The sequence below is a fragment of the Anas platyrhynchos genome, chromosome 25 (assembly GCF_047663525.1).
Source record: "Anas platyrhynchos isolate ZD024472 breed Pekin duck chromosome 25, IASCAAS_PekinDuck_T2T, whole genome shotgun sequence".
Lineage (NCBI taxonomy): Eukaryota > Metazoa > Chordata > Aves > Anseriformes > Anatidae > Anas > Anas platyrhynchos.
The window spans coordinates 6665051-6691684 of NC_092611.1; the positions used below are offsets into that span (position 1 = coordinate 6665051).

Genomic DNA, 26634 nt, shown 5'->3' on the forward strand with positions numbered 1-26634 from the left:
AAAGCAGCGAAAACCAAGCCTCTGGAAACTGGGAGAATGCATTTTTGTTCTGTTGTTGTTGTGGGATTTGTTTGTTTTCGTTTGTTTTTCAACCCCCTTGCTCCTATAAAGAATATTTGGAAGAGACCTAAACTCAATGAGGCTGTTACGAGCACGTCAACACCAAAGACAGAGACGTTGTCCCCAGGGGGTTTTGTCAGACATGGAGCTTTCTCCTTTATTTCTGCAGTATGTGTTGCACACGTGAAGGGCCTGGTTTACATCAGCGCAGTCGTGTCCTGTCTGAGGAGATGGAATTCCTCTTGCTTTGCTGATCGAGACAAACACGATAAAAAGAGTTCATGCAGAACACACCTTGAAGCGAGGGACAGCAGGGGCAGGAGCTGTGCCCCCTCCCCAGCACCCCTGCTGGGGATGCCAGCAGGGCTGTGGGGAGAAGGATGGGGACACCCAGCCCGGAGGGAACGGGGAGCAGCTCCGCTCGTGTCGGGTTTTATCGTGTGTGCGAGATCTGAATGAGGCCCTCGAAGTGAGGAGGAGAAGGGGAGAGAACAGGGTGAAGGAATCGGGGCTGGGGAGGGGGCAGCGGGAGGAAGGGACCCTCGGTTCCTTCACCCTGTCATGGTCTCAGGGACCCCCGGGCACTTCGGATGTGAGCTGGTGCTGCAGCAGAGTTTGTTTAGGGCAGGCAAGAAGGGTGGGGATGTTAATATCCAGGTTCGGGAGGAGGGGGGATTGTGCCCACATTTTGGGAAATAGGAAGGAAGAGGTGGAAGCTTTCACTGGAATGGAAGTGACCCAAGTGAATGCAAGATGCCTGCTCAGGGGGGAAATAAAAAAAAAAAAAATAAGAATAAAGTCAGTGAGATTTCGGGGTGTGTGTTAGGGGCTTCTTCTGTCCTTTCTCTCACACTCGCTCAAGCCCCACAGTGCATTTCCTAGCAACTCTTCTATCCTTTCCTTTCCTCTCCCCTAACTCCTATCCTCTGTCCCAGTTTCTCCTTCCCGTCCTTCCTCACCATGCTACCCACTTACCCTCCGGTCATTTAAAACAAAAAACCAAAAAACAAAAAAACAGAATATAAAATAAATGCCATTTCAAGTATTCTGGAGCAACCAGCTTCCAGCCTCAGAAGTTTAGTCTGAGGTGTAAGGATTAAAAAGCAGTGAGCATCATTGCACAGGGATTAGCAGGAAAGTAATTTTCAGGGAGCAATGGGTGTGACCTTTCTCAGCCAGGCATTGCAAGCGTTTGGGGTGGGAAAGGCAGGGAGAAGCCGTTCCAAAACCACTTGAACAGAGCAAACCATGCAAAGGAGCTGTCAGGTCTCATTTTTCCCCTCCGCAGCTACGTGGCACCACTGGAGGGCTTTGGTCCTGCAAGGGGCCATCTGCTCCCCTCGGTGGGCTGCGCAGCACCCAACCTCTTGACTTTGTCCAAGGGCAAAGAAAATAATCTCAGGGAGATCACGGCAAGGTTAAACCAGCTCTGGCTGTTCTGCAGCCCAGGTGCTGATGTTTTTCATCTATCCGGGGGACAAATAAAAAGGACTGTCCTCGGCAAACTAATTCCCACTGCTGAAAAAAAAATAAAAATAAAAATCCACCAATTTTGTTTTAGGGGAATTTAAAACAAACAAAGAAACAGAACCGCCCAACACCTGTGGCACCTAATCAATCTTCTATTAGTAGGATGGGTTTTCTCTCTATTTTTTTAATTTGAAAGGTGGCTGGAGGGGTGCTTTAATTGAATAGAAAACCTCTCTGCCCCTCCACCTGTAGCTGGCCCAGGGCTACAGCAGCTCGAAATAGGTCCCGTTGCTGGATTTTGCTAAGCATGTGGAGCAGGGCTGAGCTGATGAAGGGCCTGGGGAGGGCAGAGTGCCACCACAATGGGACGGGGGGGTCTACGGGGGTCTCGGGCACGTGGTGGCACTGGCACTGCTCTGAGTGAGAGCTGTGCATCCCACCCGAGGCAGGGCTGAAGATGGGGCAGAGAGGCTGGGGAAGAGCTTGGCTTGTCACCGCTCCTGGTGGCTGGGGGCTCCACATTCCAGGAAGACCCCTGAGCCCCCCCAGCTTGGGACCTTCCACCAGGACTATAAGAGCTGTGGCCATACAACCACTCGGGACAGCAGGGCAGCTGGTAAAACAGAGCGAGGGGAAGGGGTGGGTGCTACCCAAGCATGCATGCTTCCCAGGAGAAGCAGAGCAGCCAGCTCTGCAGAGGCAAAGGGAAGGGTGGTGGCAGAGAGGGAACGAGGAGGTGGCAGCAGAGGAAGGGGTTACGTTGTTAAGGCCTGCAGAGCTTTCAAGGCGATTAGGTGATTTGAAAAAAAAAAAAGAGTCCGTGTTTCCTCTAGTAAAAGGCTATTCCCTTCTGCACCTTCCCTCTCCCTGGCAGAGATTAGAGCAGCAAGGTTAATATAGTAGCAGGTACATCCACGAAAATCCGCAGCTGAGTCTTCACTCCAAGTGCTGCCAGCTCTTCCCTAAATCTTCAGGAATCAAGGTGCCTCGTTGGAGGTGGCTCCATTGCCTTTGTTGACGTAAAAGGGGCGGTAATGTGACTGCAATGGAGAATTTGGGGCATGTGAGTTTGACCTACCTTCTTTTTTCCTGGCCGCCTACACTTCACCCAAGCGTATGCATCTTAGCACGCTCCTATCTTAACACCTTCAGCCTCCCGTCTTGCGGAGAGCACCACCTCACCTCGCTGCTGGAGCGATCGAATGCAAACGGTGTTGCTTTTTGATTTGCACATATGCTTTGCATAGGCTTCATTCCTAAGCCAAATGAGTCTGTGCATGATATAAAATCTCAGACTGTGACTCACGGCTTGATGAGAGGTTTCTGGGAGAAGAGGAATGTCACCTCTAATTTTACGCTTCTGACAGTGCCTTTTAATTGCTCGCTAACCTGAGAGCTCATGGGAGTTTTCACACTTCACGCCGTGCACAGTTATGTGAGCGATGGACTGGCTTGCACGGTGTTTATTTGTGCTCCCTGGCTGGAGAGCCAGAATTCCTGTGCATGGAAATTCGCACACAATGGTGCATTGTTTATTTGCACCTCCACATGTTGCGGGGCCCTGCATAAATGTTTGTGTAAACAGGAGCATAAGCGGAGGAGACACAAGGGCAGAGCCTGGAGGAATTGCCATTTTCCTGTCTCTCCAGCTCTATTTACCACAATCCCTAGCTGTCTGTCTTCTCATCAGGACCTACCCCAGGAATTTCATGCTTATCTGCACCATTACAAATAAGCAACACGTGGCAGAGGTGTGTTGTACAGCCTGGTGTTGGCTGGGGATGACTGCAGAGCACAAAAACCCCTTTATTAGCTAACAGTGCTTGTTGTTTGCACCGTTCAAGGTGAAATCTTTAGCCTGGATCTACCAATACTGGGGCAATCAACCGATTCCTCCTGTCGTCTTTGTTGTCCCCTGCATTGCAGTGCTTTAAACTCGAGGATTAACCCGTGTTGCTCCTCCGAGAAACAACTCAGAAAAATGCTGCCTTGGACACTGCCCTTGAGAAGCACCAAAACATCCCGAAGCATCTGTGAAAATGAGGATGTGCTTCCACGGGTGGTAGACAAGGCAGTGAGGAAGCACCTCGGTGTTGCAGCATCTGCTCTGCCTTAGGTTTGATCTCCTGCCTGGATGTCACTTGCAGGAGGTGTCCGTATGGCTGGGTGCAGTGCACCAGTTAATGCTGGGCATGGCAGGAGCCTGGAGGCATGGGCAGAGCAAATCCAACCCACCCTGCTGCTCGGTGCTGACTCCCAGTACCTCCTGCTCAACGCTCCATTTTGGTGAAATTCTTTTCATTTTATGGCTTCGATTTCCAATCTAATTAAGAGATGCAAGGGAGGTGGGGGCTTCATTTTAAAGAACTCCCTGTGGGCTAAAAAGACATTCCTCCTTATACAGCACAGTCCTTTGTAAAAAATCATATTTACAGACCTTTTAGAGTGTGTATTGCTTAAATACATGTTTAAGACTATTTTTAAAGCTAGATTATTGGCCCAATAGGCCATAAAAGCTCCTGCAGAGCTCCTGCAGCCTGGAGTGTATATTTCTATTTTGGGACTTTTTAATGCTCGTATTTATCAACTCAATTGTTAGGTTCAGGGATATCTGGTGAATAGAGGCTATAAAAATAAAATGGCCACTACAAGTGTATGCATGAGAGGGACAAAAAGGCCAGTGACGTTGTGGAGAAGTTAGCCAGGCTTTCTCTGGGGGGGGGTTAAGGCAAATTCGGGTTGTGTTCACAGAGCACAGCACGCTCATTGCCAGGCAGTGTGGATATTTTTGCTAGGGAGACCATACTCACAGCCACCAGATACCAATGGTAATAGAAACTTGACTTTCCCGACCAGATTTCCCAGTGTAACAGCCCCGTTAGGGAGGACAGGCTGGCGTCTAAAATCCCAGGATGGGATCTCCATCTGGGCACACACCATGAAGCAGTGGCTCTTTTACAAAGGTGGGGAGCAAACACAAGACAGAGGAGATACTGCAACAAACTGCTGTTCCTAGGAGATATGCTCGGCTGTCACACACTCAAAGACTCAAGGCTGGATTTTCTGAACCTGCTCCAGGCTGTCCAGGAACATCCCTGTCGCTGGCATTCATCTGCTGGAGGGGCCTTTTAAATTTAGCAGACATAGAGCTGCAGTCCTTGAGCAGCCACTTGCTAACTGCCGTGTATTTTCTCTGTTTTCTTCCTCCAGCACGAGAATGCCATCAATTCTTGACCCTCTCCTTCTTACAAGTCCTATTTCCAGGGAGCAGTAAATAATCTTTCACAAATGTATAATGAGAATTCAAAAAATAGATCTCAGCTGTGGAGATGAGGGCAAAATCTCGATCATCTTAATTCAGATCATGCAAGATCTTAATGCATCACGGTGCAAAGGGATGTTACGAACAAGTGGATGAACTTATGTGGCTGTGCATTGATTATCTGTTAACTGTGCGCATGTAAGAATAGAGGACCTAAAATACTACTGTACTCTGGCCCTTGTAGTGTACTGTTACCTGTTTTGTGGTAGCCGTGGAAAATGAGTGATTTGTAACTGTTCTGGTGATTTATCATCACTGTCTGACCTCTCATCTTTGATATTGTCAGCTCGCCGTGGGATGTAATTAGTATGATCCTTTTATATGGTTATCTGCGGCGTTACACAATTTGTGTTTTCGAGATGTCACAGACCACTAAGAGTACACAACATCCACGCAGGGAGGGAAAGTTCTGCAGATCCCAACATGTCTGCTGTAATATTTGTAGAGCTTTTGGAAGCCGGGATCAAATTCTAGACCAGGGCAAAATCCTTTCAAAATGTCATTTTGAAATATCGATTATTCCTACGACCCAGAGCTGTGGTGGCAGGGGGATTAATCTGTATCCCTGTCTGGATGCAGCTAACCACAGGAAAAACAGCAGAAGCTGCTGACCTGAAGCTTCTGCTTTCCCATTTCCAAAGGACCCCAGCCCTGGTCCCTGGAGCCTCAGGTATCCTGAGGACAGGTATTTCTCTTGCTGAAGCTGCGCACGTGCTTTCACACCAAGGGAATGTTTCTTACCAATACAGACTGCTTGGAGGATTTCCACGTCTGTGGCGTCACCTTTGCAGACTGATGTCTCACTATCGAGGGATAAGCTGTGACAACAGAAAAGAGCCTGTTACAGGTGGCTCCCTGACACCATCCCCGCCTCCCCTCGCAAGCATCGAGGCAAGCAGCAGGACTGGACGTGCCACGTAATTAGTATTGCACTGCTTGGCATGGAAATGCAGCCGGTCCTGGGGTAGGACACAACAGCCATCGGACAGGGGCCTGCTCCACCGCCCAGCCGGTTGGGAGAAGGGAGTGAAGAAGGGCTGGCTAATTAAAATGTCTGAGGAATGCAGGGAGGCGGAATGCAATCAGTCCAATTAAATTTAGGCCAAGTCCTGAACTCAGCACTCTGACTGCTGCGAAGAGCACTATAGGCTATTTAATTAGTGCAAAGAGCCGCGGCCTGGGTTTCATGTCAGAAATTAATGACAGTACCTCTGGCAGTGCGATAAGCCCTAGCCCCCTCCTGCTGCACCAGCTCAGCTCTGATTCAGGACTAATAGCAGCCCTGCTGCATCACAACCCGCTGCAGCACTGCCGGGTGATGGGCTTTGGGCTTTCCCCACCACCTCCCAGCTGCAAATTAATCGGGCCTGACTCTGCTTGGCAGGTGCTGATGCTCTTGGATTCAACCCTTGGTGCCCTTGAACTAGTTGGCAGTGCAGAAAGAGGATTAGGAGGCAGTGGACAGGGGACCCTGGTTCAGATGAAGGAGGATTGGCAGCTAGCACATGTTTTTTTTAAAGGTTGTGCTCCATGGCTGTTATTATTTTAGGGTAATAGCTGTTTTGAAACCCTGATGAAGCTAGGGGGTAAAGGAAATTAATCTCATGTTCTGGTGTTCCTCTCTCCCTGGTTCCTATGCATCAAAAATAATCTAAATTCCCATCTCTACGCCTTACAAACAAAATTAAAACCCCCTCCAACTACTCCCTAGATAAAACCACACTTTAGTAAAGTCCTTTTGCCCTGGTTCAGGGCTGTGTGGTGCTCATCTGAGAGGCTGACAGCCCGGGCAGGAGAGGTGGGCCAGCTGCAGGACTGCTCCAGGCCCCCTCGCGGGAGGAATTTATGTTAAATTCCTTATCACCTAAACGAGGAGCAGGAGGAAGGAGGGGAAAAACCAAATGCCTAGTACCGGTCTTAGTGAAGAGGCTCCCATCAGACTGTTTGCTGAAGTCACCGGGCGGATTCTGTCCCACCGAGGAGAACTGAAAAGGCAGCTTAGTGCCATTGCCTACTGGAAGACAGAAGAGGTTTTGTTATTCCACGGCGCTGCGTGCTGCACTGGGGAAGCCTAAGCACTTCAAAACACACCCTGTAAAACTACCTCCAGCCAGCCTGGGGGGAAATGGGAACTGGTGGCTTTGTCCCTGTTCTTTTCCTTAAGAAAAAGCAGATGAGAGTGGTGGGGTCCTGGTGTACACCGTGTGTGAGTGTGAAGAGGTCCCAGTGCTCCGGGCAGGGAGGGAAGAGCTTTTCTCTCGTGAGACCCAGAGTGCAGGTGTGACCGAAGAGCTTCCTTGCAGGAAAATTGCATCTCCAGGAACTGGGGTAGCGAGGCCAAACTACATGGCTGCCGAAGCACTTGAGCCTTATTCAAAGCCTGGTGAAATTAAAGCAAGGCTTCCTCTCCTGGCCAACTTGGGGTCAGGCCCTGGCTGCCAAAAGGAGTCTGAGAGCAGAGGCGATGAGAGGGAGAGAGCCCTGCCTGTGACACGGGGAGCGGGGAGGGCTCAGCTGTGGCTGTGAGCCACGAGAGCTGCCCCGGCTCGGGCTGAGTGGCCACGGATGCTCGTGGGCTGCCAGTGAATGAAGGCAGGAGTGTGAAAAAGCAAAGAAAAGACGGGAGAGAAAAGGGAAGGTGGGGAGCTGGGCAGAGAAAGCACGACTCGCTGCTGCTGGTCTGCACCGTGCTACCACTGAACATCCCCTCCCCATCGTGCTGGTGCTGAACAGGGGGCAGGGACATCTTTGAGAGCTTATGAGCTACATGAAAAGTGTATGTGAGAGGGAGAAGAGCAGCCTTGTGCTTCTTAAACTGCCTGGGGGGAGCCACAGTCAGCTCCAGTTCCTGCCCCCAGCTCCGCAGCTCGCCTCGGACAAGTTGGTGTTGGCACTCGTGTCGCAGCTGGGTAGGTGTCTCAGGGGCTTTACAAACTCTTTTTTCCATCTTCTTTTCACTGTTTGAACAAGGAGGACCGGTGCTACCCGCCCCTCCTATACAGGCAGTGCCTAGAGCAGAGAGACCTGGGCGCTGGGTGTGCGCAGGCAGCGCTGCTGACCCCGGATGGCTTTTTGGGACAGTGACAGGACAGCTGAGAGGGGAAGCAGAGGTCGGTTAGCCAGCTGGAAAGCTGTGGCACGGGGGGTTAGATCCTTTCAAACTGAAGGCGGAATTACCCGTACCAAGTGTTTCCTCAGTCGCTTGGAAGGAGGAAAATTCCCATGATCGTGGGTTGAAACTGGCTGTAAAACAAGAGCATCCAGTTCAGCAGTCGGCTCCTGGTGAGCTGGCTCCAAGGCCTGTGCCTGGCGTTGCTCTCTGAAACAGTCCCCACCGTTTTGGAAGCAGCCCCAAAGCAGAAGTCCGGGTTCAGGGAGGAAAGCCTGAGCTTTTTCTCTACATTTTAGGGGCTGCTGAGCAGACTTTGCAGCACTCACAGAACAAAATCCTCAGTGCTGCAGAGCTGCCTTTAGCCACATTAAATTGCCAACTTCAGTTTGCCTACCCGACGTGACTCTTTGGCAGAGAGACCTGCAGGCAGAGGCTTGGATTTAGAGCACGAGAGGCACCAGCAGAGGAACGTTTCTTGCTCACGTGAACTCTCAGCCTCTGAGACAGGTGTGTGCTGCAGGGCTGCACGCCGTGATGCAGCCTAGTGCTGCTGTACCCCTCTTGTGAGACATCAGACTCCCAGAGGAGCAAAAAACGTGATGAATGCTGTGAGCTGTTTTGCTGCCATCCTGTGGTCTGTGTTTCTAGTTCAGCAAGGTTTCTGTTGAAGCAGTTACCTCTCCCTTCCTATGCACCGAGTCCCTCCTGCTTATTTAAAGACCTGCAAAGGCACAACGTGATCTTTCCAACCTTCCTCTGGCTTTGGCCAAAATGTTTGCAATGTCAGGAGAAGAAAGCTCACCAGAAGAGGACAGAAAGGAGCGTTGAGCAGTTTGTTCCCTAAATTTTAGGCAGCGTTAGAAGCCCTTTATGTCTCCCCTATGCCTCATTTTGTCATCACTGCAGATGATGGATGCTCTGTGATATTGTCTTTAACGACAAGAGCAGTGGAAGGCTCCTTAAATTTAAGCAGGACTTAAAGACCTACAGGGTCAGCTCAAGTCCAAGCAGTTTCTTGGTGTGGGCCACTGCAATTAGCACCGAGCTCTGCTCGGGTAGCATTCCTCAGCACAGCCAGCATACGTGCTGCTGTGGCCTACGGCAGGACTTGCACTGATCCAACCCAGCAAGAAAAAGGGCGTGTTAGAAAACCATCACGAGATATTCAAGGATTCTGTGCACATTGTGCAATACAAAGGGTGGAAGGGGCCCTCATTTTTTTTTTTTTCTTCCATTTTATGGAATTCCTTAGAAAAAATGCAATCGAAAGCATTTCTGGACTTCTACACAAGACACTGCTAGGGGACAGAAAGCCCTAGAGGGTTAAATGATTATGGCTACAGTGCATTATTCATCAGATAATCCTTTGCTAGCCAGCATACAGGCTTAAGTGGGTCATGTCTCCTGTTTTGCCTACTGACTCATTCTGTTGCCAAAGTCCCCATCAGTGTGGTTGGAGCAGCTGGTTCCTTTCCATCACCGTGTTCCCATAAGGGATCATTTTTGCACCCTCACCCTGGTGGAGAGCCCAGCCCTGCTCAGTCCCCATTTCAGCAGGGAGGGACTTTGTGTGCAATCACATGCTTTGTTTTTTTGGGTGAAGTAACTTGATCGGTAACAAATAGAGGACGAGCAGCTTTGGGAAGCAAAATGTGGCTGCTCTCAGGACAATGTAGGTGTGTGGGTGGAACAAATGCTCCCCCAGCATTTGTATATTCAAAAGCCCATTGCAGGAAGCGATGGGTCACGGAGCTCCTAGCCAGTGTGCAGCGCTCACACACCTCTGCAGCTGTCTGCATCCAGAAAGTGGCTCCACTGGCTCTGATAACATGAAATAATAAACCCCATATCCAGCAGTCCTCGCTGATTTCCCCAGTCTCGTGGTCAGTCCTTTGGGAGGCTGGGATGCTGGGTCCCAACTGGGGATCGGTCATGGATCTCAGCAGCTCACCCTCTGGAGAGGAGCAGAGGGGAATTTGGGCACCATGGCCCAGAGCAGCGAGCAGCCTGGCTGAACCATGGCACTACTGCAAATGGTTTCCTCCTCCTCTCAGCATGTCGGGTTTCAGCCTTGTCCCAGACACACGTGACAATCTGAATTTTGATAATTTAACCAGGATCTGCTCCGTGTCCCCATGGCACCAGGCAGGGTTGCCCGCAAGCTGCTGGCCGTGGGCTGCTAACGGAGAATGGGATCTGGGCTCTCCCCACAAAACCCTACTGTTGGCAGAGGCCATATCACACCCCACACGTGCCTTTGAGGGGTGCCACCACTAATTGCAGGCATTTCAGTTCACCCTGCCATGATCTGGTTGTTCAGAGCAGCAGCTGCAGGCACCGGGAGCAAACCCAGGTGGGGCCTCGCTCGCCAGGGACCAGAGGAAATGTGGTCACTGATTTTGTGCCGTGCTTTCTGCTCTGTCGGTAACACAGGCGCTGCTTTGCCTAGGGCTGTATCACTCTGTGCTTCTCACTCTGGAGGTCCTGATGCTAATTTGGAAGTAGACAGCTGCCATTTTACAACTGAATGTGTTGAAAAGGGGCATTCGCTCATCTGGGAGTGTTCAGGCAACAGCGGGGCCATAAGCAAATCTCAAGGGCTCTTGTTGTCAGTGTAAGAAGTCAGAAAAGAACCCCAACCTCCTGCTTTTTTAGGACACATTACTCACTTCTTGCATCCTTTCCCTGCCAGGAAAAAAAAAAAATGTTTTCTGGTGAAAGTAAAATCTGAGCTCAGATAAAGCCTGGTGTAGCTTTCACATTTGATAGCACACAGGGGTGAGCTTCTGGTGGAGGTTAATGCTTACTTCGACCTGATAACGCGTGTTAAAACTCCCCTGTCTTCACAAACTTCCCTCCTGAATGAGTTCAGTTGTTCCAGCTCTCCTGCTAAGAGCCTTTGCTGCCTTGTTTGAGATGGAAAGGCAAAAACGGCTCAAAGCTTTGTAAGCTGGAGGCAAGACCTGGCATAAACAAATGCAGGGGGACCGATCGTGGTCCAGTCCAGAGGGAGCATTGAAATAAGTGAAGGAAACCAAATTTTGGGACAAATCACTAATGAAATTCCTTTCCTATGCTGAGCTCGGAAGAAAGCTGGCCACCATTGGGCTGCCTTACCTTTGGGAGACAGGAACATGGAAAATCTCTTCAAGTTGTCGGGTTGGTTCCACTCGTAGTTGTTCATCATGAACCGGTGGTCGCCTGCGGGAGCAGAGCAGGAGCTGAGTGGCCTTGAGAGGGACAGCAGGAGGGGAAGGGGACAACAGGCTGGAAATGTGTCCTCAAGCATGGAGGGAGAGGTGGTGGCGCCCCTTGGAAAGAAATTGCTCTACCCTTGTAATTCTGTCTTTGTAACTTTGCCCTAGGACTTGCTGGCTGCCAGGTCGAGCTGCCCCAAAATGAGCTGGCTGCCCAAAATTCTGGGATAAAAGAGGTTTAGCACAGCTGAAGTGTGAAGAGCGGAGGAACAGCCCTTCCGCCGAGATACGCTATCTCCTGAGCATCCACAGGGACACTCCAGGGCTGAGGCGTTTTCCGACCAAAGGACTGCTCCGTGGCTAAAATTGGATCCCACTTCAAAGGTGCTGGTTTGGGTTTGGCTGCTTTTGTGTGCTCAGCCTGTGCACGGAGCTGGCTCTCAACCAGCCCGTCTGGAACTGCAAGTAATGCAAGGCTGGAGAAAATCAGAGTGCTGGGAGGGCTCAGTGCGTTGGTTTGTCCGAGTTTTAAAGATGCTAAACCTGAGCTGCAAACAGCTCCAGCTTCCTGGGCTTTCAGACAAGGATGTTTGGTTCGAGCTTCATTCAAAGTGAATGAATCCTACCCTTTTGCCAGGCATTTGCACAGCCTGGTTTTGGTTCTCTGAGAATGATCCACAAGAAATGATGCTCTTTCAGGTCACTTGCTCAGAAAAAAAATTATAAATATATACATATATATATATATATATATATATATATATATATATATATATATACACACACACACATATATATATTAAGTCCTCAAGTCTTCTATAAACCTGTTGTTCTCTGCAACTTCTCTGTAAATTTGGTTCCCACACTTAGATAGTTCAATTGTTAGAATCTTAAGTCACTGAACAAACTTTTATGTTATTTCTGCAATTTATTTCTGTGCTATTTAAACTCCCTGGATGCTCTCTGATTATTTGCCTCCTTGCCACACTACTAAGTAGGTACCTGTTATGACAACTGAAAGAAAGTGGATTCCCTTTGGAGTCTGCTATTAAGCAGGTTTCATTCCATTAATATAATATTTCTTCCTGGGATTTTTTTTTACACTAGAAGATCAAGCTGGCTGCAAATGAATTTGTTGCAGTGACTCAGGGGGAGTCTGAGTTAATTAAATCCATTAAGTAATTGTGGAGTTATTTCCTTGCAGTCACTAGATGCCGAGTGCTGTCCTCTTTCAAGTGTAACTGTGGTTTGAAAAACGGAGAGCTGCGAAGTTTTGGAGCTGCACCTTAAATAACATTTCCCAGCTGAGTGGATGCCACTGTTCTTCTCATTAGGCAGACTCCAAGCTGTGTCCATTAAATCCCCCATAAAGTTTCTGAAAGCGCCCAGGTTTCTGGCAGTGGTAAAGTGTTGCCCTGCTCAGAAGTGCTTTGGCACTTGATTCCCACGGATTTCAAGTGCCATTGAGGATTTCAGCATCAGTAACATGGAGGGGAACCTAATTAAAAGTGATCAACTGATCAGGAGGTAGCCAGCCTTTATCTAGAGCTGCTGGAACTGAACATATGCATACTCTTGGGTTGTACAAATGGCCAAGTAAAGTATATTTGCTTCAGGATTAGCAAAAATCTTTGACTGCAATGTGTTGTTGCCTAACCTTCAGAAGTGCTGTGAGTAGTTGGGGAGTTTGGAAATTCTGCGAAAGTCCAAGTGAACAAAGGAGAAGAAAGAAAAGTGTACAAAAATGATTTTGGGATCATTTTCTTCCATCTACATGTATTAAGTTAGGGCCATATTTCTCAGCAAACCTTAGCATACAAAGTGTTGAGAATTTGACCATGTAAGAATTTGGTCAATGTAAGAATTTGACCAGCACGGCAGTGGTAAGTGCTGGAAAAGAAGTGATGTTCAATTTCTGCTCCTGTTTAAGTGTATGGGACTTTAAAAAGCTGGCTCCAGCTATGCAACCTCAGCACTTTGAATGGGACTCCTGACTTTTCTCAAACATTGGTTCTATGGACCAAAAATACCTTGTCTATCTCATTCATGTCTAATGGAAAACGATGGTGTTAGGTAAATGTTAATGAGCTGTTCGCAGTGCAGGCTCCTTGGGGCCAGGGACTCGCTCTTTCTCTCCGTACTGTAGGAAGGCAGCACGCTGTCGCCTGATGAATACCTGTGATTTTCATTACACGTTCACATGTACTCTGGGCCATGTCACCTTCATTCCTACTGCTATAAATTGCGAATGTCAGACAGGCTGGTTCACAGAACCCAGGCTCTGAAAAATGTTGTTTGTTCTCCAGTAATGGGTCCTGTGTTGTTCTGATCTGTGTGCATCTATTTCATAGATGTTTTTTTTTTTTTTCTCTCTCTCTTTTTTTTTTTTTTTTTTCCCCTCAGTTATTTCTTCCTCTCCTCATTTATTGTATTATCTTGTAATGTGCATCTATCTTTTCTGGAAGTTGGACAGATTTGCATGACCGCTGCCCAGGAAAAATGTGCTGTATTAATAGTAGAGGATTGTTTAATGAGTGCTGTGAATTGGAATGAAATAACAGTGATCTCACAGGTTTGCAGCAGAGTTCCTCAGCTGCTGGTGCAGTATAAAATGGACTTGAAAGCTATTCTTGCATCTTTTTGAGTCATATCTGGACAGCAGGGTGCAATTTACCCTCGGGTTACCTATCCAGCTTCTTGACCTTTATTGCTCTGCTATCTGAGGTTCCACAATTATTAATAGGCTATATCCTCATAGCAGCCCGGTGAGATAAGGCTTTATTTCCATCCCTATTATTCTTTAGTGCAAGAGGTCATTCAATAGGATTAAGTAACTCGCCCAAGGTTACAAAGGCCGTTTTTGGGACAGCTGGGAAGTGAACTGTGGTTGTGGGGTCCTGGTCTGGTGCTCCGTCCTTCTGTCCTACGTGGGGGCTTTGTGATTCACAAGTCCTCTCTGCAGAGCTAACTGGAAGAGGCAGAACTAACCGGAGGAGACAGATAGAAAGTGGGTTCAAAGGCTCAGAAGATTCCTTGCAGTGCTGTGGTATTGACCCTGCCCTCTCTATTTACATAAGAAAGATTACTCAGCCCTAAACACTGCTGAAATGCAGGACCCGTTGGGCACCCTGTGTTTGTAGGAAGCAAAGCTCTGCCCAGTGGGACCTGTGGAGCTGTGATCAGAGAGCTCTGCCTCTTCAACACCTAGCTTAACCAAAATGGAGACTTTTTCACTAGAAAAAAAACTGTTACGAGACTTTCAGTAACAGGTGCTTGTGGGACATTTCATGTTTCAGGCTGAAACTTTCTGTTGTAAAATGATATGTGGTAGCAGCACAGCAAATATGGTAGCTGAGATGGACAATAGATTTAGATAGATTCGATTTTATATATATATATATAAAATCAATCCTGCCTTCTCTATTTATGTAGTGAGCTACTGCATTGTCTTGATGTTGGTTGGGATCCCGTGGTCCCCTACACATGAGGTGCTTTAACTCCATGGCAGGACAGCTGGCTCCATCCCTACCTATGGCTCTGTCCAGGGAGGGATGGGGCAGTTTGGGGTACTTTGGATACTTTACCGTTCTCCATGTGGTTCCTCTCGATGAAGTTGCGGCCCAGGTCTGCCTTGCAGATCTTCTCCACGTGCCTCATGCAGACGTTGAGGAGGTCATCTCTGAGCAGCCCCATAGAGGGGCTCATGCTCTCCCCTTCAAGCAGCACGCTGTATGTCGGGAGGGATGGAGGGGGGACATAGTTCCGCATCAAAGCCCCAAACTCCTGCCAAAAAGAAAGGGAGGGATGTTACTGAGGAATACAAGATATGCAGAGGCTAGATCCTGAGACTGGCTCCAAATAATATGAAGTGCAAAGGAGAATAGTGAAGACTGAGGGTGGAGCAGTCAAATGTTTTGACTCTGAGCTTTAGCCACAAAAAAAATATATATATAAATAAATAAAAGGAAAAAGACAAAGAAATATGAGAAGAAATATGAGGCGTTGGCATGCCTCTAAGTTCATTCTTCACCTACCAGAGCAGGCATGCTTGAAATGTCAGGGCCAGTTCCTGACATCCATGTGCATTGAACTGGAGAAGATTGATGCTTCTTACACCAAATGGGGCTTTGTCTTTGGGACAAATCCCACCCTCATGGGAAAAGGGAAGGCAAATGAGGTGTTTCTGACCTGGAGGAAGAGCACGGAGTCACTGATCTGGTGGATCTGCTCCCTGTTCTCCTTGTCCTCCCGCAGCAGCTTCGCCCTCTCTTCCAGCTCATCCACAATCTCCTTCACGTTCTCTGATGCAATCTTTTCCCTCTGGTCCAGGGCAGCCTTCACTTCATCCCTCTGCCTCTCCAGGTCACGGATCAGCTCTTTGAAATGCTGGTCTACTGTGGCTTTCTCGTTGGTGGTGTAGTTCTGCAGGGGGAAAGGGTCGGAGAAGGGGGCAGCAGAAGAGATGTGGGAGAGGGCAAGAGAAATGAGATGTGAAACTTCATAGGGAGACACTTGCTAACAGGGGGATGCAAAGGGGGATGTGTCCTGGCATTCTCAGCACCCAAGACAGTGAATATGGAGACTCTGGATATGCAAGTCTTAACACCAGAAAGCTGTGCTGAAATAAATAATGTTAATTCTTGCAATAATTGTGTATATATATAATCTACAGTGCATGCTGTAGTGCATGCTCGTTATAAGAGCATATCTCTTCAATTCATGAACTGCACTCGTAGGTGTAAAAAATATGTGTTTATATATGTTTATATGTAAAAAAAAATGTTTAACCTTCTAAATCATGGCTCTGGCTCCTCAAGGATTTACGGATGAAATTTCCTTCCATTCCAATGGAGGAAAAGTGCCGAAGCACTTTCTACAAACCTGATCTCCACGTCCCTCTGAAATATTCCTCAGAGTGACTGTGGAGGTAACTATATTCAGAGCTAAAATTTCTAGGTCATATTTCCCATAATAATAATAGGAGTAGTAATAATAATAATAATAAAGCAGACGAAAAGCAGAACTGGCAAGCCAGTGTGTGTGCACCACATGAAAGGGAGAAGAACGGCTTTGCCTATTAATATTATGCAAATTCTCTGGGGTGTCTCCAAATAGTGTTTTCACTGCTCTATTCAGTTAGGGTGTAAATGAAAAAGAAAAACACCATTACTATATTCTAACCCTTCGTGTGGTTGAAAGGATTATAAAGAAGCCCTCCGTCAGTACGGAAATGAGCTATTCCATTATAAACAAGACAAACGCTGGTGTAACTGCATCTATTTCTGTTGCCTTATCTCTGCCTGGGCAATCCGGAGCCCTTCTGGAGTTGATTTTTGTAGGTGAGCTGGTAAGAAAGAAGCAGCACACCTTTGTTTCTGAATCAGCCTGGCTACAGGTGATGGGAGAGCTGTGGGAACCCAAGCAGGGATGTGTCCCGGGTGACTCTGTAAGGAGGCTGTGCTGCCGCCTCTTGGTCTCCTGCTGGGTGTGTTGCAGGATGAGCTCAGCAGGAGCTGTTGTTTCCAAGACTTGGAGTGAGGGAGTTTGGGAGAGCGACGAGGTAGGGACTAGGTGAGGAATGGAGTGAGTAAGAGCTGGGTATGTCAGAGACATTGAGGACAGGAGAAACAGAGAAGCGGACTTAATATCCCATACACACCTTGATGCGGTCCCTCTCCTTCTGCCACTTGTCCATTTCATCCTCTACCTCGATGATCTTCAGCTGCAGTTGCTCTTTCTGCAGTGAAAGCTCAGCCTGCGAGAAGAAGGGAGTCTCATGAGCAGGGGCAGAGGGTGGCCTGCTTCTAAGGGGTGCTGTGCTCCCACCGAGCACCCGGCCCTGAGCAGCAGTGGCTGGGAGGTGTGGGCTCCTGGCACTGCTTGAGACCAGGTGCTGACTGTGGACACCATCCCAGAGCTCCTGCCTGGGTCAAGAGGTTCAGTTCCCTCAGCAAAGCCAGCAGCAGAAGCACCCACCTACCCGGCTACTGTCATGGAGCTGCTTTTAATCACTTTAGAGTCATTAGCTGGAGGGAGAAGAGGCCTGTTTCAAAATTCAGCTGTGTGTGCAGCGAAGGGCCCATCCCAGGGTGTGCCTCTGCAGCAATAACAGTTTTCATGTAATTACGGAATGACGTTTGACGAGTGTTGCAACAAGAGGACGATGCCTCCGGCAGGAATTCTGTTTAGACAGGATTGTGGATTAATTTGCTCTGAATTGAGAGCTTTCATGTTATGATGAAGCTGGGGAATGCTTGGAAAAAAAAATATATATAAGAAAAGAAAAAAAAAAAACACAAAAGGAAGGGGAGAGGAGGCGTAGTCAACCATGCTTGGCTTAGATCAGCAACTTCACTGGGGTTCATTTGCATTTTGTTTTGCACTGCCTTCCCAGGGAAGCATGGCCCAGACATGGGAGAGGGTTCGTGGAGCTGGAGCCCAGGGCTGCCGTGCACCTCTGGATCAGCACCCGGCTGCTGAGCTCAGCCTCGCGCCGTTACCTCCAGCAGCCCCTCCCTCCATCACTGCTTTTCACCACCTCCCTGCCCAGCAGATCATGCCAGAGCCTTTGTTTACGTGTCTCGAGATCTTTCCGTGTTTCGTGTGTGGTTGATCGCAGCACGAGGGTAACTACGGGCAGTCTGGCTGTGCCACACATCCCCAGAGCTCTTGAGGAGCCATGTATTCCACAGTGGAGATGAGGCATATCAGAAAGTCTCTGAAAACCCACGGTACGTGTGAGATCCTTTGGTAAATGCCTGCATTATCCAAAAGCACTTATATTAGGCCAAAAGTTAAGGCAGGGGAGATGAGGGGTGGATGAACCCAGCAGCTAACACAGTGAGGTCTCTGCTGTTGAAGCACAAGGCGTAGCTCCCACTGCTTTGCCACCAGTCCAGGAACATAATACAACATGAAAACCTGGGTCTCCTCTCCTGATCATGTTTGCCCTCAGGGGTGGGAGTTAAAAAGTTTTCACTCCTTCATTCAAGGAGGAGAAAGGAGCATCGCGCCGTGAGGAGCAGGCAACGCAGTGTCAGCCAGCTCAGGCCAGGGAAATCAGCCCATCAAGGCTCTTGTCTTGGTGCCAATCACCCCGGTGTCTGAACATCCTCTTGAGCTTGAATCAAGCACAGCTGCAGCTGAGAGCCATTCTCTCTAGCTGTTCCAATTTAGAAAATCTCTATTTATAGAGGGAAAACAGTTTGGTGGTGGTTGTATTGCCCTATAAAAGAGCAGAAAGGGCAAACAAAAAGGGTAAATGCACTCAAAGGTATCTCAGTGCCAGGAGAGCTGCATCCTTATACCATCATTGCAATTGCCCTTCTTTGTGGAGAGTTAGGAGACCATACACCTTGACAGCCTACGGTAGCCAACTCTATGCAGCCATGAGGTCATATTCTACAGGGATTTGGGACAGACATGGGAGGGTTTCACAGCACAGATTCATAAGAGAGCCATGTGGATATCAAAATAAGAAAATTTGCTCTACTACTTATCAAGAAAGTAATGGAATGAGCTTGACCCTGCACTCTCCACATTTTCAAGACAGTGACTCAAAGGAATGCATGCTTGTGTCCATTCACATGTGTGCTGCAGCAAGACAAAAAAGTGTGCAACCATCTCTGCATGGCAGGGAAATGTGATGAGATAAAAGCACTTCAGATCCAGATATCCATCCCACTCCAGTAACCAATCTGAGATCTTACAATGCAAGCTCTTCCCTTGAGCCACAGAGCTACATCCAGATTATTTTCATTGTTTGCAAAGTAAAAAGAAGTCTCCTGAGCAATAGAAGGACTTGTTCCCCTCCTTGTCCCTAACTATCAGGATATTCTCATGACAAAACTGTGAATGAAATAAGATAGAGAGGGGCTGAAGTTTTCTTTTGAGAAGGGCAGACATTTCACAGCCACATCGACGTTCCTAATCACAACAAATTTGAAAGGAAATGTCACTGGAAAATTTTCCAGATGCTGGCTGTAAGGTGGTGATAACAATATTATACTCTTTATGGTACTTTTTAATTAAGACGGGTCTCAAAGGAATTTTGCAAACTATTACTTGCTCAAAAGTGGTAGCTAACTCTTAACAGCTTGTTGGAGTTATAATACCCCTTCACCCAGAAAGGTAGTTTGGGTGCCTCTGGGATGGGATGTAACAACTATTTAAGATCAGCCCCACACTACAATTTAAAGTAAGAATTATGATTTGCAAATGGAAATTACAGAGATAGTTCCAATAGCCAGAATGCAAATCTCACAGTCATCCAAGTTCAGCTTGGGTTAAAACACCCATAATGAGGGCAAAAGGAAATACTAGTACAGACACCAGGCAAGGCAGGGGAGATGAAGGGAGGCTCTCCATTGCATGATGGCCCAAACACAAGAACTACTCTTACCAAAATTACCAGGAAAAAGAAAAAAAAAAAAAAAAGAAAACATGAAGAAGAGGTCCAGGGAGACTATGGACTAGTACAGGAACTGGTGGCATGGAGGCAGATTCGGTAAGGAGAGACAGAGCACAGCCAGGCATTCAGCAAAGATGATTTCATGATGGTTTTAGGCCCTGTTTGATCTAAGGTGGGATGGCAGATTGATTTACAGTAGGGTCTCTCAGATTTTCTAGGGCCCATAGTCCCCAATCCCCCGCTACATCTCCCCACCCCATTGTGTGAGACTCAGGTTTAGAAGTTCCTAGTGAAATTTTATATAGGAGCTGCACCTATCTTTGGAGAGGTCACTACAGCGCAGAAATAAAAATAGCAGAGAAAAAGATCTAGGAAATACACATTTAAACCATTAAGTTTGACTCCAGCAAGCTGAGAAATGCTGGCACTGAGAGTCTTGGAGCTAAGAGAGGATCCCCTGCTACAGCCTAAATTAATTAGGACAGTCATGAGGCCTAAGTGAAAGTTCAGAATGTACACCTAAACATCCACAGCTGAACCCAGCCCTTGTGCTACAGGACCTGGAGATGTGAGATTATGACTCTTGCATCATGATGCAACTCATTTTTGCAAGGCAGCAATACAAGCATCATCATGTCTTAATGCTCTGGGAACCCAGTCCCTGAATCAGGAAACACCCCTGTGTCACCAGCCTGGGAGAGCTATGGTAATTACCCGACAGCAACAGCCAAATGCAATAATGAAGCCAGGGAAGAAGTGTTTAAACTAGTTATCCCAGTACAGGGCTTATATTGGAAATGGCATGGCTGAGAAATTAGTGAATTGCTTGTTTGAGATGATTTCTGCTGGATTTGCCATAGGTTTTTCAGTCTAAGCTTGCGTCAAGCAGAGGCAGGTGTCGGTGGGCTGTGACTTCTGCAGACTCTGTCAACACCCTACAAAAATGCCAGTGGTAAGCATCTTATTTGAGGCTGTAAAAGGCTCTCTGCTTTGCACAGTTTGAAGGAGGTGGAGGATTCCTTTCCCACAAGCTGGCGGATTTTCCCTGCTTTCTGCTCCCACTGTAGAGGCACTAATGCAACAAATGGGCAAAGCTTACTGTAAATCACATTTTTCTGCCAGGCCAGGCAGAACGGCGTGCAGGTAGCCGCACTGCTGCTGTGGGAAGAGCATTTATTTTCAGCTGTGTCCGCAGAGCAGCCACAGCTGGTGTAGATAAGGTCTTGTGGCCACACTGTGCCCTAGTGGGAAATCGTTCCCATCAGTGGGAAAGGTCAAAAATCCTTCCACACATCAGCACACTCCTGTGTGCTGCATATTCAGCCAGAACAATGCCAAGAAGGCCCAGATGGGAACCCCCCTGCATCATCTCTGCGGATGGTTGCCTTCAAAGCCTCCTTTAGCCTGTGAAATCTCCCCTTTTACAAGTTGGCTCCCCTTTCACAAGCGGCTCCGTTGCAGCCAGGAACACCCAGCTCCCGTTCCTGCCCAGCGGTCCTCTGCTGCCTCTTTAAACCTGCTGCACGGTGTGAACTTTTCTTTAAAGGTAAAGAATTAAAGGGGAAAAAAAAAATAAAATCAAAGTGCTTTTCGCTAGATCTGACCCGACACGCTGAGTAGTGAGGCTGGCGATGGAGAGTAACGCCAGGTTATTTGCAGCCCTGTGGCTGGCAGGCATACGTGGAGTTGTCTCCTTCTGAGAACAGGCCTGTAAAACAGGTTCTGAATGAAGGATCCCCTTCCAAAATGAAGGATGCTGTCTGCAAGGGGGGGCTCCAGTTCTGCTGGTAAATCAAGCTGGCCGGAGGGGTTTATCTGAGTGTACAAGCTGCTATTGACAATTCTCACTTCTCAGTAGAGTGTGGTTATTACCCAGCCTCAAGGATTTTTTTATTTTTTATTTTTTTGTGGTCGTTTCTTGTGCTGATTCTGGGGGTCATTACTCATCCTTTAAATCTGTAGCAGGAAATAAATGCAAAGTGGATCTCGGGAAGGCACTGAATTCTTCCTTTGTAAAATAACAAATACCACTGGATAGAAACTCGGAAAATAAATCTCCATCCTCTGTGCCCAGTTGTCTCTGTCTGACCCCTTGTGCCTTTGTCTCTTGGCTTCTCAGCACCACGCCAGGAAGGGCACGAGGGGCTCTCACCCTCTGGAGGGGGGTGCTGCTGTGCTCCCCCTGTGCAGACAGAGATCCCACGCTTTGCACTGCCTGCCTAAATGCCCTAACCAGGGGGTGACTGCGTGCTGGCTTGTTTGCATTCCTCTCCTCTTAAGCTGGGCTGTCTGTCTGCATTGTGGGGCAAACCTGACACTACAATACAGTAGTATTTATATATCCTTGCTACAGGCTTGTAGCAGGGATAAATTCATGAAAGACACCGTAATATGCATTAATTCAGCAATATGGAAGGAATAGGAGCACAAATACTACACGACACTTCTGCAACCCAATTGCCAAGCATCCAGGCTAACTGCCAAGTTTCAGATCATCACAGCATGGAAATCCCCCAGTTCTGCAGGAATCCCCTCCAGGTGTGGCATCACGGTATGGCCAGGGACTGGGAGATCCTTGCAGATAAGCCAGGTGCTCCTTGGCACTGGGTGGAAGTACAGAGCTGTGTTCTGGTCACCAATCGAGTGCTACATCTAGCAAGTATTGAGGCAGCAAAGCTCCCCTGGAGCTGCTTGGGTGCCAAAAACGCAGCAGGGCTGGGGTTGACCTGGTGTGGGGTTTGTGCTTATTCTTTCCACAAAGGCAGCAGCACCGGGCGCACTTTGCCACTCTTCCAATTTGTGGTTGCGTTCTGGCTCAGCTGATTTGCAAGACTTGAAAAGGGATAGGTGGTGCACACAAGGGCCTTGGAAATGCCCATTCCTCTTTGTGGTTCTTGCTGAGCTGTATTCTTCACCAAGGGTGAATACATCAGGGCTAGGAATAAACATTTGTAAGCAACAGCTATCCTGTGAATTGCTTTTGTCTGAGTGAATGCTCGCTCAGGTTACAACACGATCACAACTCCTTGCACATGTCTATGATTCATTGATAAAGCCCTAAATCCCCTAGGCTTAGCAGCAGCAGAATCAGCACAGGAAAGGCGTGGACCTAGCGAGAGTAACGCAAATACTCTGAGAGACAGATCAAACACCATTTAAATCTCAGTGAAGGTTCCTCTGCCCAGATCTGCTTCCCTGTTCACAAGCAAGGTGTCGTAGGTCCACCCAAACACAGGGAGAAGGCTCTGGCCAGCTTTGGTTCCTCAAGGGAGCAGCTGTTAAATTCTCAAAGGAAAGGGCCAAGAGGAATTGGACAACCTGGCAGACACTAGGCACAGCTTTATGAAGGTTAGGCATACGCTGCGGAGTATTTCCGAGCTGACATCAAAACACGAGAACAAACAATCATGAAACAAACAGCGGGCTAACAACCCCTGCAGGAACGTCTTGAAGAGAGACTGTCTGAGACATGGAAGAAGCCTTGTCTGGTTTCAATAAGGCTGCAAGGTGGAGATGGCATTGGAAGAACAAGCCAAAAATTGTGCACAGGAAGACAGAGAAGAGCTCTGAAAAAGATGCTCCTCCAGCCCAGCCTCATGAGTGAAATCTTCCTAGCACTGTAGAGTTAAATTGTTCCTCTGAGTTCAGGGTAACTGCAGAATTTCCACGCACAGCTACTTGTATGTGCCTGTTTACCACATCAGAGCTCTTGCCTGGGCTGTGATTAAGACTGGGATTTAGCAGGTCTCAGTGCCTGTCCAGTTCCTGACATGGGCTGGTTGTGTGACTCTAGGCAAATTGTTTTATGTTACCGTTTCATTGGGCTCCTTTCTGTAATCTCTTCTGTCCTGTCTGGAGACATCAGAAGGTCTCCAGGCCAGGACATGCTTTTGCTACAGATGCGTGCAGCACCGAATTGTGGTGAGACCCTGATCTTTACTGAAGCTAGTGGAATAATCTTACATCCACCCAGAAAGCAAACAGCATGGGACTTTAGGCAAACAAAGGTGGGAGACTTCTCATTAGTGAGCACTGGTTCCCATACCAGTCCCATCCCTTTAGATGTCCATCTTCTGAACCTATTGTAGTAACACTTCAGGGAAAATTAAAATGCTCTGTGTTTGCACCAGGTTTTTTTCTTCATCTAAGCTTCAAAAGGCTCTTCCCATAGGTGGGGCTCAACATCATTATCTCCATAACAGAAAAGACAAACAAGAAAGCAGGAGCTCGCTCCAAGAAGCTGAGATTGCAATTTTCTGCAGTAACCGCAAACCGGAGCCGCCACTGGTCGCACTCTTGGGGTCCTGAACCTGAGCGGTGCCCACCTTGCTGGCTGGGGGCAACGCTACACAAACACTGTCAAAACCTGAGGCAGAGTTTTGGAAACTGGATGGAAACCAGGTTCTCTACCCCACCTAATGACCTGGTGCTCAGCCCCACGGCTATGCTGCTGGAACCAGTCTTAGATGAATGACGGTCCCATTGCAGCAGAACCCATGCAACATCACTTCTCCACCAAACGCTCCCCATCCACCACCCTTCCATCCCAAAATTACACTGAACCGTGATTTTAGGAGACCGTAGGCTTGAGAACAAAAGCCGAGGTGTAGCATTGAGACCCGTTGGAAAGGCCGCTGGGAACACGCAATGAAAAGAGCATTACCTCTTTACCCGCTTTCTCGATCTCCACCGTCACCGTGCTGTGGTTCTTGTGCTCCTGGAACATGCAGAGGTAGCAGATGCACATCTGGTCTGTCTGACAGAACAGCTCCATGGTCTTCCCATGCACAGGGCATTTTCTTGCTTCAAAGTCCCTGATGGGGTCCAGGAGCTGGTGGTCCCGGAAAGCCGCTCCCTCCAGGTGGGGCTTGAGGTGCAGCTCGCAGAAGGAAGCCTGGCACACCAAGCAGGACTTCACGGCCTTTTGCTTGTTGTCGATGCAGGAATCGCACAGCACATCCTCCAGCTTCACCCTGGGCCGCGACCCGGCTGCTCTGTCGGGCACCTTGTTGAAGGTGGCTCTTCTCAGGTCCCCGGTCTCCACCAGAGGCAGGGAAGACTTCTTCATGTCCCCCATCTGCCCGCCGGAGAACAGCGGCTTCCTCCCTTCCCCTTCGTTAGGCAGGAAGCTCTTTTTGGAATCCAAGGAGAAGAGGGACTTCCTGAGGTCGCCTTTATCTGCGAAGGAGAGGGGGGGTCTCCTCATGTCTCCTATCTGTCCGCTGCTGTACTGCATCTTCTTCGAGTCTGCCGAGTCCATGCTGAAGTAGGTCGATCTCTTCTCATCGGACGACTCCACAAACTGAATGATGGGCCTCTTCCAGTCACTCCCAGAGAAGAGGGAGCTCTTGATTTGCCCCGTCTCCAGAGAAGTACCGCCAGTGCCCTTCATTGGCTCCTTCTCCCCTCCACCAGGGTTCGAGTTCTTCTTCACTTCTTCATCTTTTTTGGGGGCGGACGGGCTCTTCACATCCTCTGGCTTGCCGGCGGTACCATTTGTCCTTGCTGCGCTCCCCGTTTCCATCGTCTAAACAGGGCGAATTGGTTGGCTTTGCTGCTCGGCCCCTTCTCCTGTTCCCGTCTCCCAGCCCTCTAGGAAGCGGCTCCGTCCGCGTGCCTGCCCGCGGTTGTCCCAGCAAGGAATGACGGTGGAATGCAGGGAAGTTTCTGCCCGAGTGACGCACCCGGAGCTCCTGCAAGGAGGAGGAGGAGGAGAAGGACGCCCGGATTATGCTAGGTAGAGGCAGGGAGAAAGGAAGAAAGAAACAGACGTTACCAGGGATCAGAAGCTACAGCTGTGCAGTTAATTATACAAGGCGGTCCACACCCAGGAACATTCTTGTCTAACCAGGTTTGGGAGGAAGGGCTGTTTATATACATAGAAATGCTTGGAAAAAAAAAAAAAAAAAAAAAGAAGTCATTTTCATTAAGATGTAGCAACCAGTTCTACCGCTTGTTTCAAAAATAATTTTGCTCGTTGTTGCCAGGAGCTGAGGTTACCTCCTTGCAGAGATGGGCAGGGTCGGAGAGACCATGAGATGCCGAGGATGGGTTTGTTAACTGGGTCATACACATGCACAAAAATAATTATGGTTGTAATTAAAATGAACGCCTAGAATAAAGCATTCTTAAACCAGGCTCCCCCCAGGGCTTACTGTATTCACTGGGAGAGGGAGGGGAAACATGGATAATACTGGGTTTAAAAGACCCCTCTTACCTTTATTTTGATTTTGATGTTGGGTTTGTGCGAGGTCCATCCATCTGGACCTGGGAAGAGCCAACCCGTGTATTAGAGGAACATAGCAGACCCAAAATAAAACTCAGCCAGAGTCCTGTTTTCCCACAGGCCATGTGATCCCCACTTAGGTGACTAATAGAATAACCCCCACTGCCTATTTCATTGCCTGCTCTCAGTAAAATACGGGTTCAAGTGTGCCTTCTGCAGCTCTTCCCATAAACATCCACTGAACTGAGAGACGCATACCTGGAAAATGAAATGTTCTACAACTAGATGGCCAAAATATTTCATGCAAGAACAAAAGAAATGCAAAAGAGTTTTTAAAATAAGTCTTTCTCTCTCCATTAGCTGTATTCCTGGAAAATGCTAAACTTCTTGCCCGAAACAAATATATTCAGATAAAACAACTTAGGTGGTTTTACTTTTTCTCTTCCTCTGCTTTTCCCTTCATTTTTCACCTCCCTGACTGGCAAAAAGAGGGTACATTGGATGGGAGATTCAGCAAAATCATTTCAAAGCTCATGAAATGTTCCTTTCATTAAAAAAAAAAAAAAAAAAAAAAAAAAGTCCACACCCCATAATGGTTCGTATTCAGCCAACTGGAATCACAGATTTCAGAAGAAAAAGGCTCTTTATCAGCACTGTTGAATTCCATTAACTTCAAAAGAAGGAGGTGGACCCTACACTCATTTCATATCAATGTAACATAGATTATGCTCTGAACTTCAGTGAGATTGCTCTGAGATTAACACCCAGGCTGTAAATTAACCGTGCCTAAGATTCGTGCTTAATTTCTTCTTCTTTTTTTTTTTTTTTTTTTTTTCC

The 26634-nt window shown here is 48.1% G+C and overlaps 1 protein-coding gene and 1 long non-coding RNA gene across 10 annotated transcripts in view; one reads left to right on the plus strand and one right to left on the minus strand.

Moving 5' to 3' along the window:
- LOC110353386 (uncharacterized) overlaps positions 1-24943 on the plus strand; it is a 154663-nt gene extending 129720 nt beyond the window's left edge. Inside the window, exon 3 of one of the 2 annotated variants that reach the window (XR_011804907.1) lies at positions 23743-24943. This is a non-coding gene — a long non-coding RNA (uncharacterized lncRNA). Of the gene's footprint in view, positions 1-11329; positions 14775-23742 lie in introns of those variants that run through there. The other variant, XR_002403818.4, reaches the window with a different exon arrangement.
- On the minus strand, positions 192-25445 carry TRIM29 (tripartite motif containing 29). Of its 8 annotated transcripts, XM_072027673.1 has the most exons (10): positions 25348-25445; positions 24235-25264; positions 16821-16916; positions 15350-15583; positions 14746-14944; positions 11082-11165; positions 8036-8095; positions 6765-6866; positions 5594-5670; positions 192-2570 (listed from the first exon to the last, which is right to left on the minus strand). In XM_072027673.1, the coding sequence occupies exons 2-10, from the start codon at positions 25093-25095 to the stop codon at positions 2508-2510; spliced, it is 1776 nt and encodes a 591-aa protein (XP_071883774.1). In that variant the 5' UTR covers positions 25096-25264; positions 25348-25445; the 3' UTR covers positions 192-2507. The 8 variants fall into 8 exon arrangements, with proteins under 8 accessions (XP_071883774.1, XP_027300123.2, XP_071883775.1 ...); XM_027444322.3 differs by having other exon boundaries at positions 6765-6863; positions 24235-25410; XM_072027674.1 differs by having other exon boundaries at positions 192-310; positions 24235-25410.
- Between the last annotated feature and the right edge of the window lie 1189 nt (positions 25446-26634).